This window comes from Hesperophylax consimilis, chromosome 13, assembly GCF_061612785.1.
Source record: "Hesperophylax consimilis isolate HC1 chromosome 13, BYU_Hcon_1.0, whole genome shotgun sequence".
Taxonomy (NCBI): domain Eukaryota; kingdom Metazoa; phylum Arthropoda; class Insecta; order Trichoptera; family Limnephilidae; genus Hesperophylax; species Hesperophylax consimilis.
Window position 1 is genome coordinate 17,275,261 of NC_142848.1, and position 21,959 is coordinate 17,297,219.

At 37.2% G+C, this 21,959-nt stretch overlaps 2 protein-coding genes across 2 annotated transcripts; one reads left to right on the forward strand and one right to left on the reverse strand.

The window, feature by feature from the left end:
• Window positions 1–489: 489 nt before the first annotated feature.
• On the reverse strand, window positions 490–18,088 carry LOC149418525 (pre-mRNA splicing factor CG7741). Its single transcript, XM_089638548.1, has 11 exons — window positions 17,971–18,088; window positions 17,729–17,889; window positions 17,177–17,275; window positions 14,558–14,781; window positions 11,163–11,278; window positions 9,803–10,022; window positions 8,973–9,087; window positions 5,649–5,800; window positions 3,561–3,737; window positions 2,231–2,391; window positions 490–776 (listed from the first exon to the last, which is right to left on the reverse strand). Exons 1-11 carry the CDS (start codon window positions 17,988–17,990, stop codon window positions 623–625), a joined length of 1,599 nt encoding a protein of 532 aa, XP_089494674.1. The 5' UTR covers window positions 17,991–18,088; the 3' UTR covers window positions 490–622.
• A 1,290-nt stretch (window positions 18,089–19,378) lies between these two features.
• On the forward strand, window positions 19,379–21,355 carry NELF-B (negative elongation factor B). The gene has a single exon (XM_089638546.1). It carries the CDS (start codon window positions 19,501–19,503, stop codon window positions 21,262–21,264), a length of 1,764 nt encoding a protein of 587 aa, XP_089494672.1. The 5' UTR covers window positions 19,379–19,500; the 3' UTR covers window positions 21,265–21,355.
• The last annotated feature ends 604 nt before the right edge of the window (window positions 21,356–21,959 follow it).

Genomic DNA, 21,959 nt, shown 5'->3' on the forward strand with positions numbered 1-21,959 from the left:
CATAGCAATATTTGTTGCATTTGTCGCTCCTTAAGATGTGACCATAGCAATATTTATTGCATTTGTCGCTCATTAAGATATGACCATAGCAATATTTATTGCATTTGTCGCTTCTTAAGATGTGACCATAGCAATATTTGTTGCATTTGTCGCTCCTTAAGATGTGACCATAGCAATATTTGTTGCATTTGTCGCTCCTTAAGATGTGACCATAGCAATATTTATTGCATTTGTCGCTCATTAAGATATGACCATAGCAATATTTATTGCATTTGTCGCTCATTAAGATATGACCATAGCAATATTTGTCGCTTCTTAAGATGTGACCATAGAAATATTTTTATATTAAAATTGTCCATAAAACTCACATACTAATAAAATTTGCTTTATAATGAAAAATCGACACGTCACTGCATCATATGAAATAATTACAAGGAAATTTGTTTAAAAAAACATTTATTTTTACACAATTCATTTGATCAACATTATGTTAACATTTATTTATGTACATACATGCATCACTTATTGACATGATCTCATCCACTCAGAGCAGTTTTCACCAACATTCCCTCAGTCATTTTTTTACTCAAGGAAAGTTGGTGAAAACCCTCATTGCTTTTCTTCAATCTTCCTCTGCCTCCACGGTGAAGTCAAAAGGCTCAAACTTTTTCCGGAACTGGGAGACGTATTCTATTTCCTCTTCCTTGGACAACTGGCAGGCTCGCCAGTCGGCTTTGTCTTCACAGTTCAAGATGGGGGAGCTGGCCAATACATCCCTGTCATGACAAAGAAAAAAAATCAACTATTAAGACTATCGATTTGGGAGGCGGGTTTAACGTACGTTTGGCTACCGCCACCCCGGGAAGCATTTATTAGATAACCAACACCTCTGACATAGGTCACCGCAAGTGGTTCTCTACGTTTGGTGAGTTAGCAGAGGTGCCCGGGTTCATAGGGTGAGGTGTGTTCAGGAAGTGCCTGCCCACCACCTGCATGGCGTGCCAGATCGGGAGAGGCTGGTTTGGGGAGACCCTTTGACCTCTACAACTGGACTCCCGACCCATCGCCTTCCGCCGCAGCGGGAGGGATATATTTATAAGTCACTCCTGGACACACTCTCCGTAGATTCCTACCCATCCCTCATACCTTTTTCCTTCCCAGAACTTCCTCTCCTAAAAAAGACCCTCCACGCAGAATCTTCAAAGATGACATTGGCCCTGAAAGAAATTATTTTCAGGCAGACTGATCTTGATGGTATTTATAAATACCATCATGTCAATCGTTTTTTGCTTACATTTTTACGTCAGTATGTTCCCTGTAATTTTTACTTTGTGTGCTTATAATTATATTATTTACTTATCTGTGCAAGATATATGGGAAGAAAGAGGAGAGTGTGCATATTCATGCGTTGATAAAATTAAGCAATCAAGTTAATGCATCACAAAATAATAAATTACATTTTTTAAATATGTAGGTTTTAAAAAACTATTTTCTTACTCGACAATTTTCATTATTGTGGAGTCCAATAGGTTAACAATTGGTGATACATTGGTATCAGTTTGGTAGCTACTGTCATATAATATATAATTTATTTATTTTGGTTTATGTGGATTCCTTACTGGCTCATAAGGGAGCGGGGTAGAGCAAACAAACTAAAGACTGACGATTTTTGCCTCGGGAGAGTATGCATTGGTACACAAATCTCAGGTACACAAATAACCAAAAAAATATATTTCCGCGCACAAAAATTTGTTAGTGTAATTAATAAAATTTGATTTTTTCAAAAATATTTCATATAATCTCGGAAATCTGAATTTGACGGACAGTCGTGGCGGTAAAACGCCGTAAAAAGTCGATCTAAGCGGGTATACATCTTACTAATTCGTATTTTTATATTGTAAATCTGCATGGATTTACACTGGAATACGTCGTATTTTTTCGAATATCTAAATTTGAAGGGCCAGCGGCAACGTAAATCGGCCACCAAAATTCGATTTAAACGGGAATAAATCATACTATTACGAATTTACTCTGAAGAACGTATCCCAATTTTAAGGGGTGGCTGAGGAACTCTATCTTCGTTTTTATTTTTTTCTCAAAATTTCAAATTATGTGGGAATTGGTTAATTTGAAATTTGGGTTTTGATATCACGTGGATTTTTAATTAACGGGATTCTATGATATTACAGTAAAATGGTAAATACGATTATTCTAAGCAAGTAGATTTCACCTTCCAAACTGCAGAGGAAAGTTGTGTTTAGTCCTGGTGTAGAACTGGTCTCCGTTGGGCAGCTGGAGGTGGAAGTAGGGGGTGCCGGGGTGCGCCACCTGCTTCAGCTCTGTCCGGGGGGGAATCGGCTCCAGCTGAAAACCCTGGATACCGGCCTCGTCCTGGAATTGTTAAGGAATAACTAGAAGTTCTGTGTAAAGTAGACCTCACTTACAAAAAAATAGGTTTCTTATAAATTTTCTCTTATTTAATAAATCAAAACTGAAAAAATTGGATATTTTTATGTTTGTTAGTATCGATTAAGTACACTTTAAATCTAAAATTATACATTTAGAAATGTTAATTCTTTTTTAGTCAAGGCTTTCTTATCTCCAGATTTACAAAAATTGCAGATCAGGTTTTGCAATTCCACATCTGACATGAGTTTAGAACATTAAAATTGACAGCGAAACCAAAAATATTGGTTCAAGAAAACATTCATAAGAAAAAAATGCATTATCTCGCAATCGGAAGATCGGAAGGATAGCTTTTAACCTTTTGTTGGTCTGCACGGAGCAATTTGTCTACCGGCAAGTTTGTTCCATGAAAGTTGTGAAGATCATTTTTCAAACACGTATTTGAGGCAGTTAGCAATATTTTAGGTGGGTGCTCTCGCAGACTTTATCATTAACAATTTAATCAGCTATTTGAATATTTAAAAAAATATATACCTTATAGATAGCTTCGAGTCGGCGTATTGTTTAAAGAAACAATTGATAAAAAACCTTAGTACCTTTCTTTGTAGCAAAATAACTATGTTGTGCAACAAATTACACCACTTTTGCCACAAAATGAAAGCGATCTTTACAACAAGTTTACATCAAGTTGGGTTCTTAAGTTCATTTCTATTTCTTGTGACGCGATGCCTTTCAGGCCCGCTGTTGACCAATAAAATTAACAAATTACAACATGAAAATGAACAGTAACTTTGTGCTCTGTTTTACATAGGATGAAACTTGCATTTATATCTAGGCTTTTGAAGTGAGGCATCAGAATTTGATAGAGAGTTGTATTATGAAATTACTCTTAGGTGGTGTTATTTTTAGATTGGAATTAGGTATAAGATATAGTATAGATATAGAAGTATAAATATCGGTGGTTTAACAACTCCAAAGCAAAAGGTTTCCATAGATGGACCAGAAATTTTAAAGCAGAATTGAGTATTGTTTTCTTTCATGCTCATGTTTATTTTTCTGGGGAAAATATTTATTTACTGCGGCGGTCCCTCAGAAACACTGGGTAAAATTTGTGTTTAATATGTTTAAATATATTATCGTTGCATTTCGCTCACATGAAAGACCTCTACGAGCTGAGATTCACAGTCCGTGGGCACCGGAACACACTGCACCTGGAGATGCGAGGTCTTGAAGTTCCTCTCAAAGAACACGGCAAGTTGGTTGGTCGACTTAAATAACTCCACCAAGGCCTCCTTAAAGCGCTTTATTTCTTTGTTCACTTCTTCTGGTGCCTGGAGAAACAGAACAACACGTCTATTACGTAAAACAAGATATATAGAAAAATTGGATAGGCAGAAGATGGGTATAATCAGAGGCGGTTCCTAGGTTTTACATTGCACTGCTTGTCTTCAGGCTTCACATAACTTACAATGATATCTGTACCCCACTCATCAATATTTGAAAGTACGCTCCAGTCATAATTCCCGCCAGGTCACAATTTTATACTCTTGCCCTAGCGCAAACGAGTCTTGCATATTTCATAACACAAAACTTTGTTTTACCAAACTGCGGGAACCGCATCAGGCGGTATCGAGACAGCTGCCGAAACGGTGACACGAGCGAGACAGATTACACTTACAATGGCAAATCACCGCAGTTCAGATATATATCTGCTCATGCACTCTGTGCACGAGCAGACTAGATGGTACCCTTGAGTAAGATTTGAACATGAAATGTTTTAAATGGGGTAAATTTAGATAGAAACATTACCTATTGCAGAAGGAGCTTATGATTTTATGATTCTCATCAGATTTCGATCAAACTTGTTTGATAAATTATTATTACCTCCGCGACCGACTGTGCGGTAAGATCCCCTAAATCCCCTAAAATAAGACGGACAGCTGCTATGCTTTGTCCTCTTCTATCGCATGGGATGGTTGGTTGGGACCTCTCCGTCGCACACGAGAATTCGCGGCAAGTTTTGAAAAAGTTTTAGTTTTCAAAATTCGACAACCGGAATTCGGGACTGATTTTTAGCAGGCAACCTTATACCATTGTGTTCATAATGAAATAATCTTTAATTTCATATAATTTTTATTCAATAATCAGACCGGTGCAAAATGCTTTTTCGATTTACCTGTTTATACATGGCAACCTGAGAGTTGTGACCAGAAAAGAGTAGGCAACCTAACGTTTGCATATTCTATGGGTTTCATACTTTCGATTGGTATAGAATTTGTATACATAATAATCAAACCGGTGAAATGTTTAAAAATTTTTTTTTTTTTAATTATTAATTAATCATACCCTGGACTAAAATTTGCTAGGCAACCGATATGCAATATATTTATTGACATATTAAATTAAATATAAAATACGTTTCATCAAATAAACATCTCGGTGACGGTCGTTCTTTAAGGGATCTTAGACTAATAGAATATTGTCCTGTCCCTACTCTGTGAACAGACTTAACAAGGATCAATACAACAACTCAACCATAGTTCAAATGTGGGATGCTGGTTACGAGCGAGTTTGTGAAAAATATTTGGTCTTTTATACCAAGATGTATTTTAATGTTTCATTTACTCGACATTTTTAAGCCGAAATAAGAGATTCGAGTGCCAAGAGCCAAGATACGTGTTTACATGCAGACAAGGTGATAGGGTACGGTGGTGGGGATAAGACACTATCCTGCAGAGATAGCTTGCCTGTCTATCTCTGGGACAATTTCTTGATTCATTGTCATGCCCACCACACTATTGTTCACACTAGGACAATGGGTCCGGAGCGGGGACAAGGCAAGTCCTACTATCCTCATGTGATCCCCGTATAAGTGGAATAAATTAATTGAGGTACCCCCATTAATTAATTTGCTACACATGTGTTAAATACTAGATACATAATAGTTGTTGGAGAATCGAACAGCGGATTATTGAAAGTACTGTACACAAAACAAAGTGGCGTCTTCCCTTATTTTAGATATTTCATCACAGAAATGTTACTCAACAATTACAATGAATCAAATGCAGCATGTAGTAAAAGCAGTGCATATGTCATGAAGCCATTTAATTCAGATTTTCTGTTTTATATTAAGTACAATTGGGCTGGCGGAGACTATCTTCTTACCCTTACTAACTTTAACCTTTACACGAAAACACAGGTATGTAGTTATTATTCATTATTAAATTAGTGTATTTGTTTACCTGACTAGTAGACTGGTGATGCGCCACGGGCAGTATGAGGCAGTGGTAAGGGCCGAGGGGACCCTTGGCCAGCGCCAGATAGCAGCTGTCTCCCACACTGATCACCAGGTGCTTCTCCACCGTCGGCGAAGAGAGGCAGAACCAGCAAGTGCCTGCAAAGTTAAAACAATACATTACAATTTTGAGGAGACCCGGATTGTGTAAAAAGATTGATTGACCCAGCTCTAATTCTGATCAGTTGTTTATAATTTACATAACGTCTCCTGGTTGGACAAGAAGGCTCCCCACATATCTGAGCACACAATGAATAAAATCTCATTGAATCTGATCAATTGTTTATAATTTACATCAGAAATTATTAGGACAGCATTGCTCCTCACATATCTGAGCACACAATGAACAAAATCTCATTGAATCTGATCAATTGTTTATAATTTACATCATGTCTCCTGGTTGGACCAAAACCTCCTAGATCACAAGGCCGGGACACTCATTTAAAGCAGCCTCCTAACATGTATGGGATTTTACAAAAAAAAAATTGTTTTACTTTTTTTTTTCAATTTATTCTTATTTACAAAAAACGGTTCCTTGATATTTCATCAAAATGAAAATTCAACACACCTTGTAGAGGTTTTCAAAGTAATACAGAGTCATTAAAAATGATGAACCAAAAACTTGGCTTAATAGTTACATATCGTCGCATTAATTCGTAGAATGCGTAACTCCCAAATGTAAAATTTTACAGGAGGCACAAAAAACCTCGTAGTGAAAAAAAATGAAAGACGGCTTATTCTTTTTATTTATGTTTCGAACATATAATATATTTGGAAATTTATTTTCAATCATTAAACTTTTGTAAGTTAAGGCTTTCTATTTCAAATCGGAGTTAGGAAGTTTACGTAAAAACCGAGAATGGAGATACGCATTTTACAAAAGATACATACTTTTCTGCAAACAGTTTTATTATGAACAACCTAGCGGAAAATTTGGGAGATAGGAATTTTACATTTACAAAATAAAACACAACAATGTATGTGTATGTCGAGGCAGTCTATTTAGATGCATTTTAATGATTTTAATGATACGGAAGGTTATCGTTAAAGGAGTGGTAATCCTTTTCTAATGTCTGTTTTAAGTCTTGTAAATGCTGGTACTTTTCCTTCCTTAAGGGATTAAATCTGACTCTCAAGTGAAATCTTCAAACTCTGGAAATCATTACAGATTCGGCGACGGTTTTGTGCTGGGTGAGATCTACACTGACCGGGAGTAGTCGTGTCAGAGATGATCGTTAAGTGACGCTTGGAGTTGATGAAGGAGATTGTAGAAGAATTTGATCTGACATTGTCGATCACCCTTGTTGTCCTGTAGAAATAAAACTGATGTACTTACTAGGGTTTGCAAGACCCGGGCAAAGAGTAGCCATGACAGGAAACGTTGTGAAAGAGACTCCTCAGAGTGTGAAGATAGGTGGGAGAGACTTGAAAGTGGAACTGGTGAGCAAACATGTGCTTTAAGCGTAGAAACTCTTCATGCTCAGCATCACTTTGGAGTAAAGTGAACGCTTCATCTTGCCCAGCTGGTCGATCCCGAGGCGAGAAGAAAGGACGTCGATAGATGCGTGCGTTCCTGCGTACAATGCAGGACAATTGACCCTCCACCATCATCCCATGAAGCGGGTAATCTTAATGTTGTGACAACCTGGAGTCGCTTGGCAGTTGATGTTACTCATTTCGGTAGGAAATGTTTACTCACATTTATCGATTGCGGTCCAAGTAGATTTGCCGTGTGGCGGGAAATCGAGTCAGATAATGCAGCTTCGATTATCAGACATTTGGAAGAAGTGTTTCGGGAAAGAGGCCCGCCCAAAGTAGTTCTCATGGACAATGGTACTGCATTTTGTTCCTACAGTGTTACAGATAAGTGTAAGAGATGGAATGTTCGTCAAAGATTTTGCGATGCATACCGACCAGCTGGAAACGGTATAGTTGAACGACATCATCAAACAATAAAGAGAACTGCAGCCAGAAGTGGAAGCGATCCCCTGCAGGCAGTGTTTCGGTACAATCTTTGGTTGCAAAAAGTCAGGATGATCGAGGTATTGCGCTGTCTAGTATAGTTCACACTTCACACTCGTGGAGACACCCTTCTGCGCAAGTGAATATAGAAGAGGAAGTATTGACTGAGCTCTAAGTGGGCGATCTTCTTGCGGTTAAACCAGTAGATGGGAGATGCACATCGTGCATGGAAGGGTGACAGGACTTACTTCAGTCAACTACATCGAAGTAGATGGCATACCAAGACAAGTGCTTGACCCGCGGAAGATGCCTGACAGAGAACGGACTGTGTCTGAGGAGAGACGAGATGGAATTGCCGCACGTTCCACCGTCAATATTTTGGGTTTGTTTGAAGAGGACAGTGAAGAACCGGATCCGGATATGCATCAGGAGGAGATCCACTTGCAAAGAGATGGTGACCTTGAAGAAGAGATAATCACAGAACAAGGACCTATTAGGTATTTACGAAACCGCAGAGGCACATAAAACAAGAGAGCTACGGCAGAGCGTCACACGGTGCAGAAGACGTCAGTTTAGACTACAGATACAAAACACTATTCGTGACTTCACAATTAAAATTAAGGTTATAAAATGTTCAAAATTGATTAATCAACTTATTTCAGTTAATTTCACGGTAAAACTATTACACCGTAAATAAATTTCCTCAGTCAAAAACACAACAAGCGTGCACGGCTCACCGGCCAATACTGAATTAAGGAGTTACGAAGTATTCGCGAGTAAAAATGGCACCATAATTTTACGCAGTTTCCTAATTTGTGTTTATCTAAAAGGATAATTTTTTTTTAAATTTTCGAGTTTTACTAGTCGATGCGGGTCTAATTTTAACACCAGATGGCATTAAAAACGTATTTTCGAAAAATTTGGAGTTACGCAGTCTACGAATTAATGCGACGATATGTAACCTATTTCCTAGTTTTTGTTTCATCACTTTTCACGACTCTGTATGTATTACTTTGAAAACCTCTACAAGGTGTGTTGAATTTTCATTTTGATGAAATATCAAGGAACCGTTTTTTAGCTTTTGATGATATACCTGGTCACCATCTTGAAATGTTTTAGTCAATTTTAAAAAATAAATAAAAATATGTTTTTTTGGGGTTCTCACACAAGTTCTCACATAAGTCATACTGATTTGATTCAGTATGACTTATGATCTAGGAGGTTTTGGTTAGACAGGGTGGCACTTCAGATATTTGAGCACACAATTAATAAAATCTCATTGAATTCTGTTCAGCGGTTTATAATTTACCTTGGTCAAACTCCGGCTTCTTCCTTTCCTTCTGATCTCCCTTGTGTTTTCTCTTGTACCCATGGCCCTGGTCTTGCGAGTCCATATCGTAGAAATACTGTCCATTGCCGCTGTACTGAAAAAAAAATCAAAAAATACCATAAAATGGGGTGATTTTGATCAATTTTCAACATTGAAATTAAATAACTTCTACATAAAATCATTTGTGATATTATGTCATATTTTTTGCGCATGTTTAAAACTATCGAAATATGTGTTAAAATAATTGTAGTTGGGGAGTCAAAAAATAATTTTAAAACATAGACTTTGATACATCATTTTTTATATGATCACAATACATGATACACAAATCCCAAAAAAAATTGTAAAAACAAAAATACGAGTTCGAATATTCAAGTACATACTTATATTTAATATCGATAATATTGATATACTTTACAATGACACAAAATAATTGTTTAGGAATTTATAAAATGTACTAACGTTTTTCTGTCTGAAATATCTAATGAGTTTGAATATACTAGAATTTATAAATAACTAGAAACCAACAAATTTGATACTTATTTTTGAAATTTCATTGCAATCCATGTTGCCCGAAAAAATATCATTAAAAAGAAGAGAGAAATTTCTGAGTGGTAGTGAGAATTATGCAGACATCCACTATGATGAAAGTCTCCCTCCGATTCAAAAGTCACCCCATATTACAGAATATACAAGGTGTTAGAGGGTAAAGTGCACAAACTATAAGTACAAGTAAAAAAGATGTGTGACTGTATGGAAAAATAACCTAGTGGTAGCATTGATGTTTCTGTTGGATAGAATAAACAGACCTTTTCCAGAAGACCGGGCTTATTCTGCTGCAGAAGTTCCTCGGGATAAGGGCAGGGGGTTTCGTCAGTAGTGCCCTGCAGCAGCTCCATCATGCGCATCTTCTGTATGGGCTGCAGCGAACAGGCGTACAGCCACTTCTGCTTGGTGGTGTTGGCCACGGGAGCCAGGGCTATGAACCTGGTGGCCAACTCGCGACTGTTGTGGTACGTGTTGATGTTTCTGTTGGACAGAAAATATTTCTTAATGAAAACAGTGAAACATTCATACATCTTCTCATACAAACCCTTCTGTTATTCTGACCAATGGCTTGACTCAAGTAGACCGTGCCATGTCTTCATCGGGCGTCCCTGACTTTTCTACCATTAGCTCTACATGCCCAAATCATCAAAGCGTCCATTTCTTAATTTTACTCATTACACTTACATCAGCCTTGCATTCTTTTCATTGTAAATTGACAATGTAAGGTTTTTCCACATAAACAGTATTTTTCCCAGGAGGCCCTGAGAGAAATTATTTTCCATTGTCATCTTTGAGGATGCTGCGTGGAGGGTATTTTTAAGGAGAAGAAGGAGAGGAAGGTTAGGAAGTTTTGGGAAGGAAAAAGGTATGAAGGATGATTAGGAATCTAGGGATCAGTGTGTCCAGGAGAGTTAAATATATCCCAACCGCTGCGCCACAAAGCGATGGGTCGAGAGACCAGTTGAAGGGTTTCCCCGAACCAGCCTCTCCCGATCTGGCACGCCACGCAGGTGGTGGGCAGGCACATCCTGAACACACATCCCCGATGAACCCGGGCACCTCTGCTAAATCACCAAATGTAGGTTATTCAAAAAATGGTTCCCAGGACGGCGGTACACAAACCCGCCTGCCAAATTGAAAAAAAAACTCAATAAGATAGTTTCAGTATACATGGTGTCCGGAGACTCGTAGTACAAACCTTATCGGGAAACTAATGAATTTACATCACATAGAGATCCCAAAAAACTTTTTCTTTCGATCTGAGTATTTCAATTTTTTTTTTACTCTTATCCATTTTTTGGCTAATTAATCAAACCTCTGGTACATTACCGATTTTTTTTTCAAATTACTCTCTAAAATTCCAACTTTGAACTTGATTTACTCGAAAACAAATTCTCAAATCAAAAAAGTTATGCCACAAAATCTACTCCAAATGTGATGTAGATTCACCAGTTTACCGCTTTTATATAGGGCAATGCTTCCATGAGCCAGTTGGGTTAAATGACTAACCAACACACCAATAATCACAGGGATAGGCAGAGATGATGGAACATCATACAACTTTGTCCTGTCTGTTACCTACGACAGGAAGTGCTTCGTGTGTGATTTAAGAGAATTTACCTGTAAGGAGGTCTCTCGTAATAAAGTTTAGGCGATGTGACGAAATGGTATCTGGGTCGTACATGCATGGCCAGCCAAGCCACTAGGAGGGAGCTAGTGCTCACTTCCAGGTCCAACTAGAAAGATAATCAAGCAAATGATAAATATAGCTAAATTATACAGTCAAACTTGGTTATAAAGAGCACAACAGAACCTACTAAATTTGCTTCTCATAGCCATTACTCGTTACATCAGAAAAAGGGCATTTTTTGAATCATCCTACCTACCTCTATATTTGCGGATGTATAATATATTTTCAAAACACGAGTGCTAATTATTTAAAAAATTATATAATAATAATTTATTACCAAGGCTGTGGCTCAGTCTGTCTAAACCAAAGAGTATGGATACTAGAGAGACAGCATGTGAAGTGTGCCCGCGCGCTCCAAGTGTGAATTTTGTGGAATTTTACGGAGACGGCTGACATTAGCTTTTACACCTCGGTCGCGTATCGAGCTCCTAGTAAAACGTTGATAAAACATAGAAAAATGGTCAACTGCGCCGTAAAATTGTGTAAAAGCAATTCTGTGAAGAAAATTAAGAAGAAAGACGGCCTTACCTTTCACATATAAGTATTTAAACACCGCTCAATTAGACATTTTATAGTTAATTTTTTGACGAGTTCATTTCAACCGCCAGCACGCCATCTCGGAATCACGCGGCGGACGAATGTCAATGGGCCTAATCAGTCAACTTATTTTATAATAATTAAAAATTACCAACAAACCTTTATTTTTTATTAATTATAACACACGTTTATAATGATTTGTCTTGTATGGTGACCTGATAAATCAACACATCGACGATTCAACACGAATTTTAAAAGTGGTATAAAGTCATGGAAAGTGATGAAACAAAAACTTTATTAACTGGGTTAAGTAGGTTAGGTTAGGTTTTTTTTCCTTCGTTTTTAATGACTTTATAATGTACTTTTAAAATGTGTGTTGAATTGTCGATGTGTTGATCAGGAAACCGTCTGAATATATATATATACCTAGGTCGTACTTTAAATCCTAGTTTTGTGAACAATCGCGCATGTGCGCGCGTCGGTACGACGAGATGTGTGTCACTATTTTAGGTTTTCGATAAATAACTCTTAAAAGTTCACTTGTATCGCATTTTATTTTTTTCCGGTGTAGATAAATATTCTAAGATATTCCGTGTTTTTTTATCGTATTTTTGGAACCATGGCTTGATGTTTATATTTATTCATTTTGTATCATGCCTATAAATTGTGTTTATAACCTAATATTTTATTAATTATTTAAAATTGTTATTCATGTCTCCTGTACTTATCTTTAATTTGATTTTTTTCTTCTTTTTTTTGTTATCACTGTAAACCTGTAGAGTTTTTTTCTTATATTATTTACGACCACTCCTTTTCTTAAAGTCAAGCACCAGCTTCAATAGGGAAATAATAATGCACAAAATTGTACTATGCAAATCTGTTGATTAAATAAAATAATACTACCTAACTCTATATTATCAAGTTATTCGTAATCCGGAAATTTTTGTCTTTCTTTGAAAATAAATCTTTATATATGAATATATAAGAAATCTCGTGTCATGGTGTTTGTGGTCGCACTCCTCCGAAACGGCTCGACCGATTTTTATGAAATTTTGTATGTATATTTTTTAGGTATGAGAATAGGTCGTAAAGTATATTTCTTACCAATAGGTGATTATGTGTCCCTCCGGGTCAGCTAGTATATATAGTTGATACACTGTAACACTGTAAAGTTATTTAATTTGACTTTTATGTCGTTTTTAGTGTTTTTATTAGAGTTTTTTCATCGAACTCTTTCAGCCAGATTTTTATTTTTGATTTGTATTCATGAAACTTTTCCAATATTTTTTTTTTATCTAGAGGAAGTATGTTGTCAATTTTTGTTACAAAATAAATTAAGTTTCTTCATCGCAATATGGGTTTATAACTTGCAATGTTTTCTGTCTTTTTGATTCGTCTAGTGTGATGGATAAGTTTTAAGTTTTTTCTTATAGTATTAACGACAACTCCTTTCCTAAAAGTCAAGCACCAGTTTACATTAGAAAAGAATATAATAATGCACAAAATTGTACTCTGCAAATCTGTTGATTATTTAAAATAATTCTACCTAATACAAAAAAAAAATCTATTCAAACTGATGAATTGCGCAATATTAGCACCAAGGAATGGCGCTGCGAGTTTCAGCAAGTTCATAACATTAGTTTTTCACCCAATTGCACTTGCTATACATTCCCTGAAGATTGATACCGATTTATTTGGACGCGCACTACACGATTCGATCATAATCTTGATTTGGCAAAAAAAGAGTTACGTGAAATCAGATTTAGGTAATTAATAATAACATGTATGGTACAATAAATAAATAAACAATATGTATGTCTTTTTTACTTCCCTTTCTGCACTAGTTAATTTTTATTTTTACCACCATTCTTTGTTTGGCAAATAATGCGTAATGCGCTGTATGCCCAAAATGTGATAAAAAATTAAGGATGTTTTTTTAACTGTTTTTTTAACGGCCCCCTCCGCGCTCGCTTACCGCTCTTCCCCGTCTCTATCCCCCCCCACAAGGGCGTTAACAATTATGGGAGCTTCATTGGTTTTGCGCATTATTTAATACATCTCGACAAATTATGCCGCTTCCATTGATCCTAGTTCCATGGTCTAAACAGATACAGAAATAATAGCTCGTGTCTAAGCAGGGTATATATATATATATATTGTAGTGTGCATATTTCAGCTACTAGTATCACTAACACCTACATAAATGGGATGAAAAATAAATACTTTTGCTAATGTTGATTATTTATCATAAGTGATACAACAATTGTAATGTATGCCAAATGTAGCTGGTGCCAATGTGGTGTAGAGGCTGAGTATTATTGTAGAAGGTGAAGGTCGTACTCAATAATGATACTTGATCTTGTACTGATATTTATTGTGGAGCTGCTTGTAACAAAAGAGGCACACAACTAACGTGCATTGCCTTTTATAAGATCTTGCAAGCATTCCATCTCGCTTGCACTCATCCACATTTGTACAGACATCACAACAATGAATTAAGTATTTGGACCAGTCTCATTTTTAGCATTATTTTTCAGTACCAAAATAAATAAAATAATACTGTTTTTTTTCAAGTGGGGCATGCAAACAGATTGTATGAGAATTGTCACTTCCGTTTCACCTAAAATTGATTAATTGTGATATGCATGCGCCGGGATTTAAACCCGTAACTTCTGAGTTCATACTCGATCACGGAGGCCATCAATATCCAAGAAATGACTTGAGAAAAAAGATGTACCACAGTCATGGTCATGCAGTTGTAGGGAAATTCTATTTTATTTATTAAGACCTTTTTCTCGTCCAAGTTCTGCACATCATTAGGCCACTGCGTGGTGATGAGGATATCCAGGCCCCGGTACTCGGGCTGCCCCCGGAGACAGGCGTCCCGCACGGCTGAGCAGTCTGCGGCACAGAAGCTGGACATGGACTCAGAAGCCCCACCCTCCGGGGTCTCATGGCCACTGAGGTAGCCAATCTTCAGCCCACTGCTGGTGGTGTACACTCCTCGCTTTCCTGGAATGATAACAAAATTTACATAAAACTAAGTAACCAACCATCAAACCATCACAAAAGTTTCCAAAGATTGTAGCAGCAATAGTTTAGGTGAATTAAAAAGTGAAGATAGGTTATAGAGACAACGCGCGTGGTTTCACTAAACTAGGTCCAGTGGACGTTTTTGAGATTTACTCCATTTAGTATCGCAAATAACTTTGTTCATCAGACAAGCCGTCACAAGCTGCGACAAACATGTCGTCCTAGGCTTTTTTTTTGGGCAAAAATGCCAACCTATGCTTTTGAGAGGTGCAAAAATCATTGGTGAGCAAAAACCAGACCTCATGGAGATTATTTAAATTCAGAAATATATACAAGTCACTTAGGACAGATTGTGACAGAGAAATTGAACAATTCATCAAATTTCAACGTTAATTAACAAGTTCTGTGAAAGTTCTGGTCTTATTTCAGTTATGTGAAGCAACTGGCCAGTAATGATATAATAACAGAAATTGAATAGGACTTTCACAGAACTTGAAAATTAATATTATAATAATAACTGTTTCAATAAAAATGATTATTCACAAGGCTTAGCTACCCGAAAATGGTAAATTTCAAAATAAAATAAAGTGAGATAGCGAATATATAGCAACATATGTATAAGAAGGACAACATAATGGCGGTAGGTCATCTCATACAGCGTTCCGCATTCGTCTTAACACATTTCTGGCAGGTATTTTTTGCACTGGCGCTACGCTGTCTTCGGGTAAAAATAAAGGTCCCGCGTGAATTTTTTAAATTTTTTTTTTCTTTGAAAATAATAAAAATTTCTATGCAGTAACTCAGCATACCCAAGCTATAAAAGTACTAAACAAAAATCGAATATTATTTGAAATGCAACTCAATTAAACTTGTAATATGTTTATTACGGTCCATCTATCGGTTTTTGCCCATACCTGCTTTCTTTAAATAGGCCCGACATCTCTCGCTCGCTTGCACATAGGAGTTGAGTGGGGCGTAACAGATATAGAGATTCGAATCGGGTTTCACGGTCATAAAAACCCTCATTCCAGGAATTAAATTATTACAATAAGAAATAATATAATAACCTTTTATTTAAATACCGATGTAAAAGAAAGGCACGAAGATAAATATAAAAAGAAGACTTGCATTCAAAGAGATGGTATTTAATATTCATATAAAAACATTGAATAATGACGTCTTTTCTGCCATTGAAATGAGGCCGGTGCAAAAGGTAGAATTACCCTTTCCGCCATCAAGCATCAATCGACCGAATAGGGTAGAACAACCTTTCCCGGCCGAAGTGTGTTATTATAGCGAGTAAGCGCATCTTGGTATCTCAGTCACACCTGTGACGTAGAATATAGTATTCGCTGCAACTTTTAAGCACGTAAACATTGCTATGTCAATTTCGTTCATACACACATATTCTCCAATGGAGTATTTTTCACACATGAACAACATTTGAATTAAGAATTTACAGGAACTTTACTGCTATTTTTGGGACACATTTTGGATTAATTTTGTAAGACAATAATGTGTGTATTTGTAATGTAATGTCATTGAGCAACAGACAGGTAGAAAATAAAGATCCTCTCACTTAAGCTTTTCTACCCACAGTTAATACAGGATGAGGTAGAAATGTCCCGTGACATTATATACAAAAGAATATATAATCAGAGGCGGCTTGTAACTGAAATTGCCAACTGATATGGATGTAGCAAATTAATTAATTAACGAATTACTGCAATTCATTCGCTCCACTGGGTTATATTTGTAAAATAATTGAATAAATAATACAGCTACGCAATTCATCACAGAAAATCTAGCGAACCGTTAAAATTCACAGCGTACGAGTGCCAGTGTGTGAATTTTATAGTGCTAACATTGTAAATTAGTATTCCTAAACGAATTCTTTCCAGACGTATAGGATAAGGCATGATCAAAGTGATGCAAAATTCAGTTTCCTTGAAGGCGTTTTACGCATGCATCAATATTAATAATAATAACCTCAAGGGCGCTGTGCGCATGGGATGAGTATTTCTGATGACACATCTGCACTGTTCCAACACTTGATTTGGCATTATGAGCGTAATCTGAATCGCTCGTGTCACCGTTTCGGTGGACCGAGCTTTCTCTATACTGCCCGATGATGTCCCTGTGTAGTACAGTAAAACAAAGTTTAGTGACCTACGAAATATGCACAATTCGTTTGTGCTTGGGCGGGAGTCTTGTTCTAGAGGACAGCTTAAATAATAACCTGGCGGGAATGACTGGAGCGTACTTTCGTATATCGATGCCAGGGCACAGATGCAATGCACAAATGCACAAACCAATGCTAAACCTCTGGATATAATATAGTATATTCATTGTAATAAAAATATTTTAAGCTTACCCAAATAAGTAACGTTTGGACATATTTCAGCTCCTTCATCAGGATAAAGAAGTTGGTGTTCATCTTTACAAGGACCCAAAATATATGTAGGTACAGTAACTAAAAAAAAAACATTTTTTTTTTTAATTTGGATTATTTTATTTTATATGCCCATAAGGATTTTAAATTGGTTACACATGAAATGGTTACAATTTTTTATACAAGTGTTAGGGCCAGTTGTTTCACAAAATTTAAACGATTCATAAAATTTTATAGTTAATTTTCAAGTTCTTTGAAAGTTCTATTCAAGTTCTGTTATTATTACATTATGGGCCAGTTATTTCACAGAACTGAAATAATAACAGAACTTTTTACAACGACATTTACAATGGTTTATAATTTGATAAAAAAAAAAAAGAGATAATCTAAAATTAACATAAATAATATTTTGAGATTAAAAAATGATGGTGAAATTTATTACATACACATTCCGCTGCTCCCTAAATGAGAAAGCGATAGTATGAAATGCGATTAGAATAACTAGAATAATTTGTAGTTGTTTTTATTGTTTACCTGTTTTACCGCGATTTTTGTATGCCTCCAATTCCACATTTGAATTGCCATAAAATGATCCAACACATAACAACAAATCAAAAGGGCCCGATTTTTGGTTTATTGAATTGACTTTGGAGAAGAGGCTATTAAATTTTCCATCAACATCTCCAACAACTAACCTACAAAAAATATTATTATTAAACAAAGCTGTACCATGTTTTTCAACGGAGGCATCTTATTTAAAACCACTAAAAACTTACAGTTTTTGTTTATCCGACATTTTAAAATAGAAAAACACAAAACAACTCAAAATACCATTTTTACTGATTGTTTACAAATTGGAGGTTAGTGATTCTGACAGTTCAATTTTTTGCTACAATGTTATTTTATTATTTATGGTCGCGCACACATCTATTTTTCGTTTGCGCCTCTGCACTCTCTGCGGGCCTTTTAGGTTCGTTATGCGACGACTCTGGGAATTATTGTTTATGGTGCAGCCACACGCAAAGCTCACATCAACAGATAATATAAAGCACAATAGCGCTCGCCATACAATCCCATATAGACCCGACACACGTAAAAAGATAACGCGCTATAAGTGTGGTTCTGAACTTCGCTAACCGAATTTATTTTACGTAACCGCTCCCGACGCGATATTTGAAAAGTTATGCGTCCCCCTCTCCGCCGTAAAAAGGAGAGGGGGTCATTTTAATTGCGGAGCTACCAACTAAGTTCCGTGTTCCCTTTGACAGCCATGACATAAGCAGCCTAATAATGCATTTCTTATTTATTATGTTAGCTCATATCGTCATGTGTGCTAGTAAATTTAGAAACTTAAAAAAACTTTATTTGGCAAACATACTTAACATATATTTAAAATATAAATATAATCAATATTTGAATTTGAAGTAAACAAATTTTCGCCCTTTCAAAATTAATCATATTTTTAACTCAGTATGTTTATTTGGTAATATCATTCGGTTTTTTGATAAAGTTAGACGGCCCGATACCTACATAGAGAAGCTTCTAGTTTGTTCGTTTGTTGATTGTTTTCAATTGTTTTACTGGGTAATCTGGTTTGCTCTCGTCAGCTCTCGTGCTCTCTTCTCGTTCCCTGCCCTGGTGTTGGTCCTTGCCGCCTTTGCCTTCGACATTTTTAGAAATCGACGTGAGCTTATTTTACAATAATTTATTATATGTCGCTTTCGTCGATCGGCATGCGAACTGCGAATTTCCTGATTCGACGGAGAGGTTATGTCAGGTTATGTGAAAATGCGCTATTTACGCGCAGATTGTTTAAAATCTAAACAGTTTATAAATAGCATTTATAATTATATAGTTGGCGGCATCATCATCTGAGGATGAGCTGTCCAACAGATCCAGCAATAGGCGACAAGTATCATCCATTTCGAAAACGTGCTCAAGCTGTCAGTAAGTAAAGTTGTCACTTTGACAGATGAAATTATATTCCTCGGCCGCTCTCGAATTCAACTGACCCCCTCTCCTACCATAGGAAGAAATATTTGATAGCGTCGTGTGTCGGTAGAAAAGATGATGCGCTGTACATTAACTTTTGATGTGAGCTTTGCGTGTGGCAGCACTATTATTGAGAGTGGTATATTTATGGTTTATTGTTTAATTGTTTCTATGGTTTTCGCGTATGTCAAAAGAAGTGTTTGTGTTGTCAGATTGTTTGAATCTTCCGCTTCCAATATAATCTAAAATGAGATTATAACAAGGTATTTTTTAACGACGTTGAGCATATTTAAACCCTTAATAAATCTAATACAATGGCCACTGGAGGTAAACTACCGGGAACGGGCCTAGAAGACGTAGGCGTCCCTGGACAAACTTACCTTCGGGATGCTCTCACCAGTTGCACAGATCCTTTGAAAGCTATTGAAGAGTTCCAACTAGCTAACGGCGTATTACTTCCTTCTCTGAGGCCTATGCTTCCCTTGCTCGATCTTCACGGAGTTAGAAGATTAGATTTCCACACATCGGTGCTAGAAGAATTGCGAGAAAAACTGATCGCTCACATCAACGAAATAGGCGCGAAAGAAGGAAGAGATCGAGACAAAAAATTAAAAGAGCTCTTATCGAAAAGTTTTCCCGTTGTGAGGGTCAAAGCCCTGAGGCCCGTTGTCATGTGCATCTTGAGGAATACTCCCCATATTGACGATAAGTATTTAAAAGTTTTAGTTAGAGACCGAGAACTTTATAATGACACGGATACCGAGGTGAAAAGACAAATATGGCAAGATAATCAATCTCTTTTTGGAGACGAAGTATCTCCACTCCTGACTCAGTATATCAAAGAAAAAGAAAATATTATTTATGACCATCTCAACTTGACTAATCTTTTCTTCTCGCCTTCTCCAAAAGTACGAAGGCAAGGAGCCGTAGTACAGAAGCTGGCGCACATGATCGGCTCCAGCATCAGATTATACGACATGGTGCTACAGTTCCTGAGGACACTTTTCCTTAGAACGAAGAACATACATTACTGCACCCTTAGGGCAGAGCTTCTCATGGCTCTGCACGACCTGGAAGTGCAAGACATCATCTCCGTAGACCCCTGCCACAAGTTCACTTGGTGCCTGGACGCTTGCATCAGGGAGAAGAATGTAGACATCAAGAGATCGAGAGAACTGCAAGGCTTCTTAGATAGTATTAAGAGGGGACAAGAACAGGTACTAGGAGATCTTTCCATGACTCTGTGCGATCCTTATGCCATAAACTTTCTAGCTACCTCGGCTGTTAAAATTCTTCAGCATCTCATTAACACCGAGGCAATGCCTCGTGACAACACAATCCTTATTCTCCTGTTGCGAATGTTGGCTCTAGGACTCAGTGCCTGGGTCATGATCGAGACTCAGGAGTTCAAGGAACCCAAGCTGGACAGCCAGGTGGTTACCAAGTATCTTCCTGCACTGATGTCGTTAATGGTGGATGACCAAGTGCGCCAACTGCACAATAAACTACCTCCCGATGAGCGCGAGGCCGCCATCACAACTATCGAGCATTCTGGTCCACCTCCAGATGCGTGTGAAGCCTACATGAGGGACAGTTCGGTGTGCGGAGTGCTGGCTATGTACTACACTCTACACGCTGCACGGACGAGAGACCGCACTGCTCTACTACGAGTCCTCTCCATCCTGGGAAGTTGCAAGGACGGCCGAGCCTATGAGGATCCCTTCCTACATTCTCTTATCGCCTTACTCATACAAATCCCTGACGAGTTCCAAGGTGAAGACTTTTGCACTGTGCTATTCGATGAATTCTTCTTCGCCGGTCTTACAAGAGACAATGTAACTAAGCACTTGCTTAAACTTCTCTGGTATATTCATCCGAAGCTTCCCCTTCAGAGAGTCCAGACTCTGATCAAGGTTCTACAGCCAGGTACGCAGCACAAAGAACCGGTCCATAAGCTGTATGAAGAATTGCAAGAGAAGATTGGTACCCAGCAAGAAATTCCGCAAGTTCCCATCGACATGGATTATTTGGAATCTCCCCTCATGAGCGTTCCCACCCCCGCGCCTTATCACATTTAACTCTGTTTTATATCCATTGTTAATTATTCTTAATATATTATACATAATAAGTAATGCAAAGATAATATTGTAAATGAAATACATTTACAGAATGAAGTACCTACATGAAATTTTCTTATTTATTACTATTGAATAATTATTAACCCTTGTTCTTGTAACTCGCATGGCCATTTGCTGGTTCTTATACCTTTTCGGCTATACTGGTAATTTTCCATAGCATAGAAGCTGTAAAGTTTTAGGTTTGGTCATGGGGCCTTGCTCTGTTACTAAAGGTAAGGACACATGAGGCCCATGTGCACAACATATTAAGATATCTGGACAACTTACAATCCACATATTTCTATGAAATGGATACTTCAGAAACATACTTGTCACATCCAACCCAATCCTACGCTTCCCGCGTAATGTCGATCTGCGCTGTGGGACTTGTGAAAGAAAGATGGCGTTGGTGGAAAGCCTTCCAACTTCCAATGAGTTGATTTGACCTGTAAGGTTATATTTACTCTGGCATTTACTGACATGTGTTGCTGGTTTTGTTGTTAAAATGGTAGATAAACAACTAATGGATTTAGTAAGCCAATTTTAATTCTCAACAAATATTCAACAGGAATTTAAATAATAAATACAATATACTAGTCACTAGATATTATACACATTTTAATTTACATGTTATACATTTTATTAGTGAAATTCAA